This window comes from Dermochelys coriacea, chromosome 4 (assembly GCF_009764565.3).
Source record: "Dermochelys coriacea isolate rDerCor1 chromosome 4, rDerCor1.pri.v4, whole genome shotgun sequence".
NCBI lineage: Eukaryota > Metazoa > Chordata > Testudines > Dermochelyidae > Dermochelys > Dermochelys coriacea.
In genome coordinates this window covers 56307218-56323710 of record NC_050071.1, presented here as the reverse complement: position 1 = coordinate 56323710, position 16493 = coordinate 56307218, and the positions used below count along the sequence as shown (strand labels likewise).

Sequence of the window (16493 nt, the reverse complement as noted above, 5' to 3'; positions counted from 1 at the left end):
TGAAAGGATCTCTTTGAGAATGAAAATTCTGATTTGGTCAAATGGTTGCCTATATTTTAAATTTTTTTTTTTTTTTTTTTTTTTTGAGAATTACAAGTCTGCACATCCAGCCATATTTGAGGAAAAAAAAAAAAAAGAGAGAGAGTTACCTGACTAATTTTGACTTTCAGAGCACTTTATGATTCATTAAACTGCAAGTCTGTATAAAACTTGTATGGAGAGGATGAATGACTTACCTAATATTACACTCAGTGGCCAAGCTAGGAGAAGCCAGACCTCCTGACTCCCAGTCCTATTGCTATAGGGAAAGGATGGTCTGAACACAGAACACGTTTACACACATTTATAGTCCCCAGCATGTGAAAGAGCAAGCTACTGTATTATCACTTCTCTTTGAAATGATGAAGGGTCTGAGATGTGACATTCATATTTGCTTAAGTTTAAGAGGATACTAGCCATCTGATCACTTTAATTACTAGACTTGCATGTTACTGTCTAGATAAGGTTTGAGAGAAGGAACTTACCAGGACTCTCCACCCGTTTGTAGTGGTAGGGATTGATGCAAACCTCCTTCTGTTTTGAACCGAAGGGAAACTCACAGCATTCCAGTGGTTTCAGTTCATGATGGCTCTGGAGGTCTGGCCAGCGCCACACTCTACAGTAAATTACATGTGGTAGCCCTTTCCGGTGCGAAACCTGAAGCCTGCCATCCAGGGAACGAGGAATTGTAACACAGTTGCTGGGCTGACCTGGACAGCTTAATGCTTTTTCCAGTTCCTCCATAGCACCTTTTTTCTTCTTTAATTTTTTAACTAATGCATCAACAGCTTTCTCTGCCCACTTTTCTTCTTCATCCCCCTGCTTCCATCCCAGCAGCCTCTTAACTGCTGGGCTTGTGAAGGAGAATAAGCTTGTCACATTCATGGTGATCAACTCAGTCACACTGGATACTGAAGAAACAGAAAAGATTGCCCCCTGAAAAATGGGCACAGTAGATCCTGTATGTAAATGGACACCAAAGGTTTGCCTGAATTTATACTGTTCCCTTTGGCTTTTTGATTCTGAAGTCTTGAGAAGCTGAAACTAGCATTCCAGCTTGACAGAAGTGATCTTTGTGTTCCAAACTGAAGTCCAGCACCTAGAGGAAGGGGAAAGGAGAGGAAGAGAGAAGAGAAACAATTTGTTTTTAGGTTTCAGAGTAGCAGCCGTGTTAGTCTGTATTCGCAAAAAGAAAAGGAGTACTTGTGGCACCTTAGAGACTAACAAATTTATTAGAGCATAAGCTTTCGTGAGCTACAGCTCACTTCATCGGATGCATTTGGTGGAAAAAACAGAGGGGAGATTTATATACACACACACAGAGAACATGAAACAATGGGTTTATCATACACACTGTAAGGAGAGTGATCACTTAAGATAAGCCATCACCAGCAGCAGGGGGGGGAAAAGGAGGAAAACCTTTCATGGTGACAAGCAAGGTAGGCTATTTCCAGCAGTTAACAAGAATATCTGAGGAACAGTGGGGGGTGGGGTGGGGTGGGGGGGAGAAATAACATGGGGAAATAGTTTTACTTTGTGCAATGACTCATCCATTCCCAGTCTCTATTCAAGCCTAAGTTAATTGTATCCAGTTTGCAAATTAATTCCAATTCAGCAGTCTCTCATTGGAGTCTGTTTTTGAAGACTTTTTGCTGAAGGATAGCCACTCTTAGGTCTGTAATCGAGTGATCAGAGAGACTGAAGTGTTCTCCAACTGGTTTTTGAATGTTATAATTCTTGACGTCTGATTTGTGTCCATTCATTCTTTTACGTAGAAGCTGTCCAATGCACATGGCAGAGGGGCATTGCTGGCACATGATGGCATATATCACATTGGTAGATGCGCAGGTGAACGAGCTAAAAAAACTAAATTTGTTTTTAGTAAGTGACAACAAACAAACATGTCTAGATGTGAAAGTGGAATGATAAAACACAAACAAAAAACCCCACATATCCAAGTGCTGACAGCCTTCAGAATCTGACTAAATTGGCAGCATCCAAATTATTACAGACATAGATCGATAGATCTGTGCACATGATACTGGAAGAGGGGTTCTCAAATACTTCAGCGTGAACCACATCTTGACAGGGAGTGAGTTTCACAGACCACTTCTCTTACCATTTACAATTGCACACGTTTCCCTTTTTAAAATAAACCTAAATAAAATTAAATCTGAAATTATGACAACTTGTGTTAAGGCCTAAACTCACTATGATTATCAGTTACATTAAATTTAATACTACACTGTACATGTGTGCTGCTGAAGTTTTTTAGAAAGTCAAATCACTGAACCAGTAGGAGTCACTGGATAAGCACTAGGACCCAGAGTTTGTTGAAGTTCTAAACCAGCTTAAAAATTATTAATAGCAGCAGCCGCCTGTTTTGCAGGTCCAAAAGAATATTTTCTTCATTTTAGTTTATTCAGCTAGTTCAGTTCAATGGACTAGTTTATTCAAAAATTAAGAAAATCAAATGGGAGCTGGAAAAAGCAGGAAAGTTTTTCTTATGCCTAAGGAAAAAAAAAAAAACCATGGTGTGAGGTGACGAGATTTACTAGTTCTAAAAACACTTGAATGACATAGTAACCAGAAACAATCAGTTCAATTCACTACCTACAGATATCTCCTCCTCTGATTTATTAAAATCAGTTTTAAATAAAAAACGTTTTGATTAGCTTTTGCCCCCTTGTGTATCCAGCATATTTAAAGTGATTTTACTGAATACAAAAAATAAAAAATGTTGCATTTTAAAAGAATTCTTATTTCCACCCAAACAGCTTGTTGCAAATCAAATCACAAGTAAAAAATTAATCTAGCAAATGAATCATTCACCATTTTTTAACATAGTAAAAATATAAACGATAAGAACCTGAATAAATCTGTTAAACTATATAACTGCTTAAATAAATGTGTGTAGATACAGTACATCTTCCTGGTTAGCAAAAAAGTACCAAATTTAGTGTAAAGGCTATGTTTAGTTGCAAATCAATGTTTTAATGTTAGCAGCCAATGAGAATCAACCTTTCTTTATAAAACAAAAAATGTGAACATTCAAAACACAACTACAATACTTTATTTAAATCAAGGTTTCCTTCTTGCTGATTTACATCATGATTAAAATGATTTAAATCAATCCACCCTGCCTTCCATTCACAAATGTAACAGCCCTATGGAGTTTATAGCAAATGGTTAGGAGGAAAAAGTATTTTTAGCAGTCTTCAGTTTAGCAGCTGATAACAAGGAGAGCCAGCAGCACATGACCATCCGGCATTCTGCAGACCACTAGCAGCAAAACAGGGACCAGTTTGAAAGCCACTGCAACTAGAGTTTGTGAATACCATGACCTGAAATAAATTAGGTCAGCTTGTTCATCTCAATAAGTTATTTTTCATTTCTAAAACTGACTAAAATTTAAAACAAAAGATTTAAAACCAAGGATCTCTTTGTCAATACCCATGTCACATTAAAAAAAAAAAATGCAAGCCACACACATAGGCTATAGGAAGTAGCCATCATGACTTCATATGGACCTCCTCCCAGGGGCCACATGACAGTTTCAGGTTCTTATTTTAAATCATGAAGTTCAGCAGAAAAGTTATGATGAAAAGACAATTTTAGATAACTGGGGTAAACTGTTGCGATCCAGAAAAAAAAACGAAACAAAATTAAAAGCAACAAGATGTAATCACATGCAGTTTTGAACAGAATCATATACCGAGTCTTCAACGTTAATTTTTAGTATCTAACAAGAGATATCTTTAAAGTCACAGAAGCGATGCGTTACCAGATATATTTTTACATTTATTTTCTGGACTCTGCCAGAATGAGGATGTGTCACCAGTTTATTCAGTGGCTTTGCCATATCTATGAACATACCTGGAGTACTTTCAATTAAAATGAAACACCTTAAAATATTTTGTCAAGAAAATGTTATTGATAACAACGTTGCTCTTGAAGTTATCTGAAATATAAAATATGGAAAAATAAATTACGTCAACACCATTTATAACTAATCCATGTCTGTCTATACTTGGTGCTAGTTTATCCCACTCTTAAGAAAACTAAGAATTCAAGTAATCAAATTTTGTACAATATTGTCAATGAAATGGAAGATTTTCATGAGCCTGGAGCAAATTTAAGAATATATTCAGTTACCTGGACATTTGCTGTATTATTTGATGAACTCAAACTCAATTACCACCACTGAATGCGCTCTGGATATGATTTATCCTTATGTGTACTGTGAAGTGCTCCATTAAGTGCTGTGGTGAGTTAAGAACCTCATCAGTAGAGCGCAACGTGTGGTTAGAGTATAACTGGCAAGTCATGGAAGTCAGTCTTGACTCTCAGAATACTCTCCAATATGTAAAAATAAGTGTTAGATTGCTCTGATCAGATTTCCAAAACTCCACAGACTAAAGCTTTCCTTAAAAAAAAGAAACATAGGTTAAAAGTTTCAATTTTAAAAAAGCCTTCTCTATGTTACTACAAGCTTAGTTTATTCCTCATGAAATAATTTTAAAAGTTAATATTCCACTCTGTGTCAATCCTTCTAGATTGGACAATGAAAAAAACACATCAGTTTCACTTTTATTTATACCCTGCTTTCAGAGTCACATTCACTAGCACAATACTACAAGTTTCAAATGGCTAAATAAATAAAAATTTTATTTATTTATTTAGGTAACTGTTTCCATTAGAATGGAGAGATTTTAAGCTATACAATTTTAATTTTTACAAGCCCTAAATCTTGGGCCTACATGTAAGCAGGGGAATAGTCCCGCTCTTGTGGGGAACTTTCCTGGCTTCTGCACTACCCCGGTGAAGTGAGCTAGCAAAAGGATCTGAGTCCTTGCTCCCACTTCCTTTACCCAGTGGCCTCCCTGCCCTTGAGGGCTCCCCTTCCACTCTCCTGTCTGGCAGAGTCCTCGTAACCCCAACAAGGCTAGGCCCAGGATTCCTGGGGGGCTCGACCTCCAACCCTGCTGTGGTCACCTAGGACAGGGGCTAGGGTGTCCCCACTCCAGGGTACTCTCTCTGTACTTGGCGCTTCTCTGACCCACTGACCATTACATACAAGTTATTTAAATCAACAATTAATTTTAAAAAGAATAAGGAAAAATGGGAAAGGTTAAAGGAAACACATCAACCCGCTCTGTGGCAGGGAACATCACAAACAGTGTCTCTGGAATGTCTGGGCAGTTCACAATCTGTTCCTTGTAAGTCTTCTCAGGCCCTGGCTGTGCTGCAGGGATGCTGTGGGTTGGACACTTGCTCTGGTGGTGGCCACACACTCTCAGGCTCTATGTGGTAGGACCCTTCTGCCCAGTGTCGCCCCTGCCCTGTCGGGGTTATGATCCAAGCCTGGCCTGCAGAGCCCCTTGGCTGAGGCGTCTCCCTGTGCTAGGCCCGCTGCCAGGGTCCCCCTTAGTCTTCCCCAGCTGCTCACCGCACCCAGCTCCAGACTGCTCCAGCCCCAGCTCCACCACTCTGTCTCTGCACCGCTGCTCCTCTTCTCCCTCCAGCTCCCTGGGCTGCTTCTTTGGCCCCTCTGGCTCTGGTTGCTGCAGCTCTGCTCCCAGGACAGGTCTGTTCTGCAGGCTGCTTCTGTGAGTCTGCTCCCAGCACTGAACTGCTTCATGGACTGCTTTTCTGGCCCCTCTGGCTCTGGTTGCTGCAGCTCTGCTCCGAGGGCAAGTCTGCTCTCTCTGGGCTGTGCCTCTGGCTTTGGGGCTGCAGCTCCACTCCCAGGACAGGGTCTGCTCTCTCTGGGCTGCTTTTCTGTTCCCTCTGGATCTGGCACAGCTCTGCTCCCCAGCTTAGCTTGGGCCCCTGCTTTCTCCTTAGCTCGGCCCTACTCTGTCTGACCCAGGCAAATCCAGCTCCCACAGAGAACAGGACCTCCCTGGCCTCCTGACTCCCCGATTAACCTGCCCGCCCTGTCATTCAGGCTGACCTGGAGCTTTGGCCTCTCCCCATTGTTCCTGGGGGCTATCAGTCTCAGGGTCCTGATTCCCCATTTACCCTTCCCCCTTTTTAGTACTGGGAGCTAGCAACTAAAACACCCCCACTGACTGTTAGTAAGGGGGCAACAGTCCCCTTACATACATAATGGTGTCCTTTTAATGTCAGTTGCTGAACATTAACTAGCTGTGGGTATCTTTTCATTTGGGCTTCATTTATTGTTATTGAACTGGTTTAACACAATAGGTCAAATCCTGCTTGCCTTTCACAAACTAGTAGTCTCATTGATTCTAATGGGACTAATGTGGAAGGTGAACAAGATTTGGAATTTTTTCCTGTTTTCAAAAATAACTCCATCATGGTTTTAAAAAGTAAGTGTCATATCAAGGTATTCTGTACATTTAGCTGTGGCTAAAGACAAATACTCTATAGAAGCAAGGACTTATACACTAGTTCCACAAGACTCAAGAGGACTTTCAAAAACATCCAGATGTGGCCTAGCCCAGCACCATGGGCAGAAATAAGTTAGTGCTAAGAACTCTTGAAAAATCCCACATTTGTATTTCACCCATCTATACTACATTGCATAACAGCACGGTCTAGGGCAGGGTTTTATGAACCACATTTCTACCCCTTCAAAATTCCTTTAAGTCCTGTGGCAACTGCACAGAAAAATATTAGAAAAGCCTATATTTTTAGTCATCATTGAAGTGCATGAAATTTAGCAGCTGGAAATGCCATCACCACATGACTAGCCAGCTCTCTATGGACATGCACCATAGTTGGCTTTAGTACTGCTTTTAATAAGTTACTTCCATTTATTTTGAATAAATTATCCAGCGTAGCAAAATGTGACAAAGACAACACACATTTCTAAACTAATTGCGTTGAAACTGCTATACACCGAAGTCTGCTATGAACTGCTCTAACACAGAATTCCAATGTCAAGACAGTATTAAACTAAAAAAAGATAGCGTAGGTGGAGTTTTTTTTCATTTCCAAGAATTATAAAGTGTATCCATGGTTCTGAGCTTTTGCCAGTACATTCCGTTTTCCTTTCTGCCACTTTTGGTTTTTGCAATGCATCATTTCCTGTATTACTTTTACACAAAGTGGTCTTATCAGTTTAAAGTGCAAAATAAAGATTAACACATGAGTCCGCAGATGATAGAGTTTCTCCTCTCTTCCCCAGAAAATACACATGCCCTTCTGGGGGAAGAGAGGGTATGCGCTCCTAATAGTCAAGTCACTACCAGTCCTTGAAGATAAATATGTATATCCTCAAGCTATTGTGCAATCAGAAAAATAAGATGATCTCCATGTGATCTTGACCCTGGTTTAAAGGAAATCTAGTTCCTGGCCAGTTAGCAACCACTCCTTATGTCAAACCACACATACCTTTATTGTGTATTCTGAAGATGAAATCAAACTTATTTCAAACGCAACTACCTCTTTGTATTTTTTTCTTCACTTTAGCTAGCTTTTGTTTAGTCTTTGGACCTTACAGAAATACTTAAAAAAAAACAAACAGTTTAAAACAAAAACTGCCACAAACAGCTGTGTTACTTGCTTTATATTTAAACAAAACTCAGCTAGGCAGCTTCTCAAAGAGTGAGATTATTTTTCTTTCTAGCCTCCAACGAAGAGACAATTATAACTAAGAATCTGTCAGCAACACAGAATGGCTAGTTTGATGGTGAATATTTTACTGCCTTCAAATGCCCACAAGACAGTCTGTAGCAATCTATCCTCATTTGGATAAGAGGTTGTTTTTTGGCGGGTGGGGACAGGGGTCAGGACAATCAAATTACCACCACTGGAGGAGGAAGGGAACCAGCTTCTAGCCCCAGGTTCAAACAAACAAGGAGGTAGCTTTGACTCTTGTACTGACTTTAGTGTTTACTTTAATGCTCAGTGGGCAGACAAAATAAAGAATTCCAGTAAAAAGGTTTTAAAATGTGTACAATTCAATAAAAAAAAATAAAAAAATTCAGGCATAAAAATTGTGAGAGTGCCAAGGGGGAATGTAAATCAAGAGAATCCACACAACTCCTAAGAGAGGTTTTTTTCCATTCATTTTTCCACACTTAGTTCCATGGTTCTTTTCTCAATCTTCATTAGTTATTAATGACAAAGAAATAATAGGACAAGGGATTTTAATTTGCTTCTTAGAAAATAGTCATTTGATTCACTTCTCTGAAAGAAGCTAACATCTTTACAGCAATTCATTTCTTTCAATACAATAATTAGTGCTTGCAACAGAAAGAGTGGCTCCTCCCTGCTTTTGGTTCCCACTTTGCTCCCGGCAAAAATATTTTCCCACACAAGACTATGTCCTGGTCTACATTTAAAATTTAGAGCGACCTAGTTAAAGCACTCAAGGGGGTGAAAAATTCATACACCACGCTGAGTGCTGCAGTTAAGTAGACCAAACCCCAGGTAATGTAGACCTGGCTAGGTCAACAAAATAATTCTTCTTTTGCCCCCCATTCTTGCAGCAACCAGTGAAAAGGTTTGTTTTTTCCTTCATGTTGGAACTAGGTCTTGGGAGAACTGAATGTCACTGATTCAATTATAGCTGTAGTATAGATGGGGTATGAACTATTATTACAAGTACCATGGATCAGAGTATTGCACTGCAATGGACCGCAGAATTTCTCTCATAAGTTTTACCCATTTGTATATTAATTTTTGTTTGGAACATTATAGAAAACAGACCAATTTTCACACCTTTAAGTGTGACCAACTATGCATATCCAATCTTCCTTCAGTGGGAGCCGAGAGAAGTCCTCAAAGTAGGCAACAAGAGATTTTATTGTTGGTAACACCAGCTTTCCCTTCTGAGCCAACAGATTCTGATAACTTTACTTACACTAAAGAGCAACTTCACAAGTGCTCCTGGTGAAGTCACTGAGATTACTCAGGGAGTGAAGTACCATCCAATGGGCTCAAATTAATAGCAAACACAAGCTAAGTCCTGAAAGAACAGAAAAACCTCTAAACCAAATAATTTGGACTACAGCCTATCATTTTTACATAGTTCAGATAAACTCCATTTATAACCATTTTATAATTTTTTTTAAAAAGTCACAGCTTGTAAATCACAAGATAAGCATTTTAGATGCCAAATTCAGTACTAAAAAAATCAAAAAAAATCAAGAGGTAAAAAGGGAGAAATATATCTTTCCTTTTATCATAAAGCCCCGATGTGATTTTTTAAGTAAACACAGAGCATTCCCTTTCCTAACAGTATGAACTGTCTTTACAACACCACCACCACCACCACCACCCACCCACCCACCCGTGTGGGTGTGTTAATACACACAAAGGCAGGATAGCTGAAACCTCTTCCTATATTTAGATCTGCCTGGTCAGCTCTAATTGCATAATTTAATCAGGACCCTCTACAGCGGAAATACATCCATATTCATCACAGGCATCAAAGGAAACATCTTTACAACTATATCCTTTTACAAACCAACGCATGGTCCCATGCCATTCTCCCAATTGTTGAATTCCTCCTTTGGGAAGAGCATGGAATTTTATTTCTTTTTATCAGTTGAAAAAAATCACTTCCCTCTAATTCTGCACAGTAGGGCAGGAGAGGTTTCCTTCACAGGTGAGCTGTTGATTTGGCCCTTTCAGGAATATTTATTTTTTAATGGTTAAAATGCACATTTAAAATGCAAAAGAAAATTTGAGAAGCTAGATCATCATATGTTAAAATCAAGTTTGTAAGACACAAGATTTATTTTGTCTTTTATTCCAGAAGGCAGCACAGTCCAGTGTATATGACATGGGACTGGGAGATAGAATAGAACCATAGTCTGCTGGTCCATTTTAAGATTTGCCTACAATGAGATATTTTGCATCAGAATAGCTATATCAAATGCAAACCCAGTGAAGCTGCAATGACGCAAGTGTCTTCACGAAGGGTTTGCACTGGTGCCTCTATACAGTACCAAAAACAAAGAGCGTAGAAAAGCCCTAGAACTAAAGTCTGATCCTGATCTCAGGTATCAGAGATTAAGTAATTTATCTCTGCACCTCAGCCTCCTCATCTCTAAAATGTGAGCAGACAATGCTTTACCAAAGTACACAAGACAAAATCTGAAGGAAAAAAATAAAATGTATTTATACAGTAGGATATGTTTTAATCAAAGCTCAGCAACAAAGAAACTGGCTCCTCAAAACCAAGCCAATATTATTTTAAATAATCCTTTAAAATATCTGTTTTTAATAATTATCTTTACAAACTCTTGAAATAGCTCCTTCCCTTTCATTTTACTACTAAAAATTTTTTTCCACAGCTACATGCATAACATTTACCTCCAAAGCATTTCTTGGCAAGAAAATTCTCTAATTTTTTTTTTTAATTTATAGAATCAATTTTATAAAACTTTAAATCACCTTTATATTAAATACAATATAGACCAATCATTACTCTATCTCATCAGCTACTTCATTTTAAAGAAAGATCCAAGTTTTATTAAATTCTTCAGTTAAATTGTCCACCAGTCCCTTTAAGCGTTGTAATAAGAACCCATCTGACCCACAAATGTAGCATTCTGAACAAAGAAAGTGTTTAAAGACAATATAGCTTCAAAAGCCAAGTTTATACAACCACTGAAATAAACATCAAGATCAGCCAGATTTCCACCCTCCAATGAAAAGTCCGTTTAACTACTGCATGCCATTAGTGGTCTCTTGAAAACCAGGACTGGACTTCCACATTACATTAGACCAGCTCAGTCTGGGCTTACAGAATAATCAGCAGCTACACTTTCAAATTGCAGAAAGTGCTCTTTGGCGCTCTCTTTTATTCAATATTTGTCAACCCACCTGAGTATGCCATACTCTTAACAAGCAAAAGAGGCAAAGATGGGAAAGTTTGGAATTTCTTTATAGCTCATAAACTGAAGATTTTTTTTAATTGGAGATTTACAGGAGAAAGAGCATATCCATGCATCCACACAGTGGTTGGTAGACTCAGGGAAGACCAGTTCAGAAAGCTTAGCTATTGATATTCAGATCATTTATAAACAAAAAAATCCCAAAAAACAAAAACAAAAAACTAATAATCACAAAACCAAACAAACCAGCCTACTAGATCCCAGGTGGTAGTGACCAAAACTCATGTTGTGTGATGTGAGAACAAACACGTTGGGCTTGTCTACACTAGAAAGTTATATTGTTTTAACTATACCAGTATAATCCCCCTAATGTAGATGTTGTTTGTCAGTGTAAGGTGCCTTACACCATGTGGAAGGGGATATAATTATACTTGATATAAGCCACCTTTATACCAGTATAAATGCAGAAACACTACGGTTTTTGGTCCAATGAGCTCCCCAGCCTGCCCCAACACATCTGTGATCAGTGTCTTTGTCAGGGAGGGGACTGAAAAGGACACTTCTCTCAGCGTGTTTGTTCATATAAATACTGGTTTAAGACGGGCGCGTGCACACACACACCCTGAACCAAAACAGTTATACTGGTTAAACTGAAGTATAGACCACCGTTATCAGTTTATCCCCAAACTGGCAAATGAATCCCGGACACAAAGACACCGTTTGAGACTGGTACCCTTGTTGATAGCAAGGGCAAAGACTGAATAGTGGGAAAAAATCAAGACAGTCTCATTCCTTGAGGTGGTCCCTCCACATAAGTTTAGTGCCTTAACTCTCAGGTCTGAGCTATACTTAACTGTTTTACTAGCATAGTTATGCAGGTTAGGAAAGCAATTTTTTTACATTTACATAGTTATACCAGTAAAAGCCCTCGAGTAGATGCAGTGATAGAGGCAGTGTTACCTAATGGCTAGGAACTTGGAACACTTGTGTTCTATTCCCAGCTCTGTCACAGACCTACTGGGTGACCTTCGGCAAATTATATTACCCATGCCTCAGTTTACCCACCTTTAAAATAGGGATAGTGATATTTTATAGAAGTGCTATGAGATCTACTGATGAAAAACACTATACAAAAGCTAGATATTATTATACCTTATGCTGGTGTCCTGAAATGGCATAAGCTATACAAGCATAAACACTTGCATACTGCTATAATTGCATCTACACTAGAGGCTTCTATCAGTAAAGCTGTAGCAGTAAAATTACGCCAGCAAACCCCTTACTATTGCCCCAACCAACCATTCCACACCATGCAGGGGGGTGGCAACACAGCTATAGGCAATTTGGCATTGACAAGAATCATGCTGCTATTGCTGCAGAGTCCAAGGGCAAGCACTCTCAGTCGGGAAACCAGCAGCACAAGCCCATACTACTGTCACTGATCTCAACCAGTCCTATGGCAAATAGAGACTTCGTAATCACTGCCTCCAAGGAATGATACAGCAAGGATCCAGGAACCTTGGATGTGCTCCTCCTTTTTAAAAATCACAAAAGGAAAGACAAGGGTCTATATTTGAGGAATAAAATAAAGCTAGAAAATTGATGAATGAAGCAAAAATAGCTAGCACACCTTGAAATCAAGGTATTTATACACAATTGCATGCCCGCTGTTTTCTTCTGTCCAGAACATTAAGGCCTTGGAAGATTTTGCTCCAAGGGTTGGAGGCACTGAAATACAGACAGTAGCGAACAGATCACACAGCACACTACAACAGGATAATTTTAAAGGAAGTGTAAAAACATGCCCCTACTGTGCTTACAGGAAATACAGATGTTTTACAATAAAAGGAAACTGTTACAGTATATTCTCCTGGTCTTCTGGTTGCTTCTGTGGGTTATTTTGTTTGTTTAGGAACAGGAATCAAGACAAGTAAGTCACTAGGTATCATTTTCTTATCTGAGCTTCTCCATTATTAATGTGCCCTACATTATTCTAAACCAAGAACTTCTACTCCGGGTGCTGGCATTTGCACCTTTTTCACACTAATTGACTGAGAGCAGATAATCAGTTCTCCAGGACAACTGCAGAACTTCAGTGAGCTCCACTAACATGTAATTAATTAGTTACTGACATTTTCTAACTTAGTTAGGAATAGTCACATGCCAAATCAGATCCTCTCTCCTCTGCAGATAGACCATATAAAGCTAAGGACAAGAACTGAACTGCATGAGTTTTTGGTAACTGGTCATGCCAATATCTTTTGTGCGCCATCACCACCACACATGCTGACAACTTGTACTTAATAAATAAATAAAAACAAAACAAAACACACTTATCGTAACAGATGGTGTTCAAGAGGCTGTACTCTGTGCGGATCCCACTGTAGGGACCCGCATGCACAAGATCACAGACTTGTGACCAGCAGTGTCTGTTGAGGCTGTGCAACGCCCCCTCATTCTCCTCTCTCATACAAGGGCATAAAGGAAAGTTGCAACATTCTCTCATTTTTCAACAATAAAGGCAGTTGCAACAATCTCTCAGTTCCCTTGCAATTTGAAGCCTGTGGTAGTTAAGAACTGCAAAATAAACAAGTGTGGCAATTATCTGGTCCTATCTACACAAGAAAGCATGTGTAGTACATGCTCCTGAAGCACATGTAGTAATTTCTTCTTCTGGTGGTGGTTTCAGCAAGAGGACAGGAAGCTTGATCAACAGTTAAGATAAAAACTGAGAACACTTTAGGAAAGAACTTCAGGTGAGATCTCAGCACTACCTTGTTCCTGTGGAGAGTTGTAATTGAGATTTAGCCATAAGCATTTGAAGCTCGCTCGCTCGGCAGAAGTCGGAGTCCACCAACAAAACCAAGCGTCAGAGTGAGGTCGTATGTGGAACATTCTGAGAAGGACCACACTGAAGGCCCAGGTTCTCTGACTGGTGATGTAAAAGTTCCTTGATAAATTTTAATACCATGGAGTGAGAAACAACCAAACAACTATACAAACCGGTGGCAAGGTGAAATTGCCGTGAGGTAGCCCAAATAGAGCTGAGTGGAAGTGCAGCCTGTTTCAAGCATAAGAGGTAGTCATGGGTTTTTGGTATTAAGGTCTGAGCAGGGTCCAGACCATGCTTGGCCACCTGTATGGAGAATCTCTTCCATGACTATATCCATCTGATAAATATTTCCCTATTCTGAACAACAATTTCCTGGACTTGGAGGGAGCAGACAGTATCAGCCAACCAACAGCTGTACTATCAGATGCAGTGACTCCGGGTCTGGATACAGTATCAGGCAGTGGTGCTGTGAGATCAGGTCCAGACAGCCCAGAAGCTGGATTGGTGACTGAATGGATATTTAAGAGAGATCTCAGCCAAAATTGTCTCGGCCTATAGAGAGGCAATCAGAATGACCATGACCTTATCTCTGCTGATGTTGGAGATCACCCTGGGAATTAGGTGAACTGGTAGAAAGGCATGGAGCAAACCTCCATCCCACTGTAGGAATGGACTTATTCCACCTATGGAACAAAATTTCTAATATGTGGCATTGTCCTTGCTGGCAAACAAGTCTATCAGGAAAATCCTCAAAGACAGAATATCAGCTCCACTATCAATCTGTGCAAGGACCATTCATGGTTGGTCACAGATTGACTGCTCAGGACATCCAATAGGTTGTTGTTGACTCTCAGGAGGTGAAGGGCCATTGGTGTCACCTTGTTCTGATGACATCGAGTCCAAAACTAGATGGCCTCCCAGACCACAGGGGTGAGAAGAAGGTGCCCTTTTTTTGTATGCAGTGCATATCTGTGCTGTCCATGAAGATCTGCACTACCAAATTCCAGAGGACATGCTGGAGCTCCACACAGGCCAGCCTGATAGCTCTGTGCTCCAGGACAGTCATCTGTAGCTCCAGAAAAGTCTATGGATCAGCTCCTTTGAATTTGTAGATGGTCCAATGAGCTCCGCAGCCTGCCCCGACACATCTGTGATCAGTGTCATTGTCAGGGAGGGGACTGAAAAGGAGACTTCTCTCAGTGTGTTAGTTGGGTCCACCCACCAAGCCAGCTCTGCAATGACATGCTGGGAGCATTGAAACCATCCTGTCTAATATCTTGCTGGGGAACAGACTGACCTGGAGGGGCCACAGATGAAGTCCAGTAAGCTGTGGCGTCATGTACATGCATGCTGACATATGGCTAACATTGCGAGACAAGTCCATGCTGTTGTTGTCTGTTTTAATGTCAGCTGAAGAATGAATGGCTGTAATGTCTGGAACCTGTCCTCCTAAGGCAGATATGCATTTTCAGATCTGGAGTTCATCATGGTTCCTATGAGGGAGCAAGAGATGATTTTCGTTATTCACTAGCAGGCCCAGCTGAGCGAACAGGCATAGAGTGCATTCCAAATTCACTGCAGTCTCCTGCTGTGATCTCCCTCTGAGCAGCTGGTCATCCGGATAGTGGTAGAAGTCGGCCTTCTCAGGTGGGCCACGATCACCAGTAGGATTTTGTGAAGATTCTTGGTGCTGTGGAGAGCTTTAATGACAGTATTTTGTACAGGTAATGAGTTTGGTCCCCCACAACATGATCTCAAGGTGGCCCTAGCATCCTTTAAGGAGTGGAGCGCTCATCAGTTCTTTTATTAAAGATCTCCACCTCCCTCAAATAGGAGGTCTTGTATGGTGTCCTGGATCTTTCCTGATATTCCTGAATATCAGCCAGGAGGCCTGCCTCATGGGTATAGCCAGTGCCATCAGTCTGACCACCACATCAGCAGCATCGATGGCTGCCTGTAAGGCTGTTCTGGAAAGCATCTGGCTTTCTCTAATGATCTTCTTTAACTCCTCCTCAGCAACCTGCGGCACCTGCTCCAAGAAGAGAGGGATCTCTGGCAAGCTCTAGGGTCACTCAAAGGAGGGAGGAAGTATCCCTGCTTGATGCTGGGAAGAAGGTATAGTGTGGTGGTGGGGAGGAGGAGTATTCTTTAAACAGTGGGGCTGAGGGGTGATCTCTGCTTCAGAGCCCAGTGCTGTTAAGGTGCCAATGATGCCCCCATAGGGGATCTTGGTGTCTCTGGGGGGGTGGACCTTGGTTCCATAATTACCACCACAGTAAATACTTCATCGGTGCCACCCTCCAGGCACAGATTTAGGCATCCTGTCCTTGGAAGAGTGATTTATTTTCTCCTTTCTCTGGGCAGTGCCTCTCTATGCTGGGAGCTGTGTTTGGCTCCGCTTGGCCCTTCTTTTCAGCCTTACCTTTGTGTTGAGGCACCAGTGCAAGGTCCAATAATAGCAGTGATGTTGACTGAGGAGCCAGTGCAAAGGCCAAGGCCAGTGCTGAGTTATTGGCACTGATGTCAGAATGGTAGCACTTTTGGGGTTGAGATAGCAGCAGTTGGTAGAGAACCACTGGCACAGGCTATGCCCATTGACAGAAAGGGCTTCAATTTTGAAAGCTGAGAGTCCAACATGGCAGTTGGCTCAAGACACGTCTCCCAGTTGTACCTGAGGGAATGGGGAAAATCCTCCTGTTTGTTGGGTGGTTTTTGTTTGTTTTGTTCTTTGTTTTTTTGTCAGAAGTTTCCAAACAATACAGTTAATCAGAGATAAGGGTGAAGAAGTATTTCTTCAAACTACG

At 40.7% G+C, this 16493-nt stretch overlaps 1 protein-coding gene across 5 annotated transcripts in view; it reads right to left on the bottom strand.

Moving 5' to 3' along the window:
• Positions 1-16493, bottom strand: part of SMAD1 (SMAD family member 1) — a 65539-nt gene that overhangs the window by 31528 nt on the left and 17518 nt on the right. For 3 of the 5 annotated variants that reach the window (XM_038400027.2, XM_038400028.2, XM_038400026.2), the window contains exon 2: positions 525-1138. In XM_038400027.2, the coding sequence (XP_038255955.1) occupies positions 525-924 (400 nt within the window). In that variant the 5' untranslated portion in view covers positions 925-1138. Of the gene's footprint in view, positions 1-524; positions 1139-3915; positions 4001-4194; positions 4466-16493 lie in introns of all 5 variants that reach the window. The other 2 variants (XM_038400025.2, XM_038400024.2) reach the window with 1 other exon arrangement.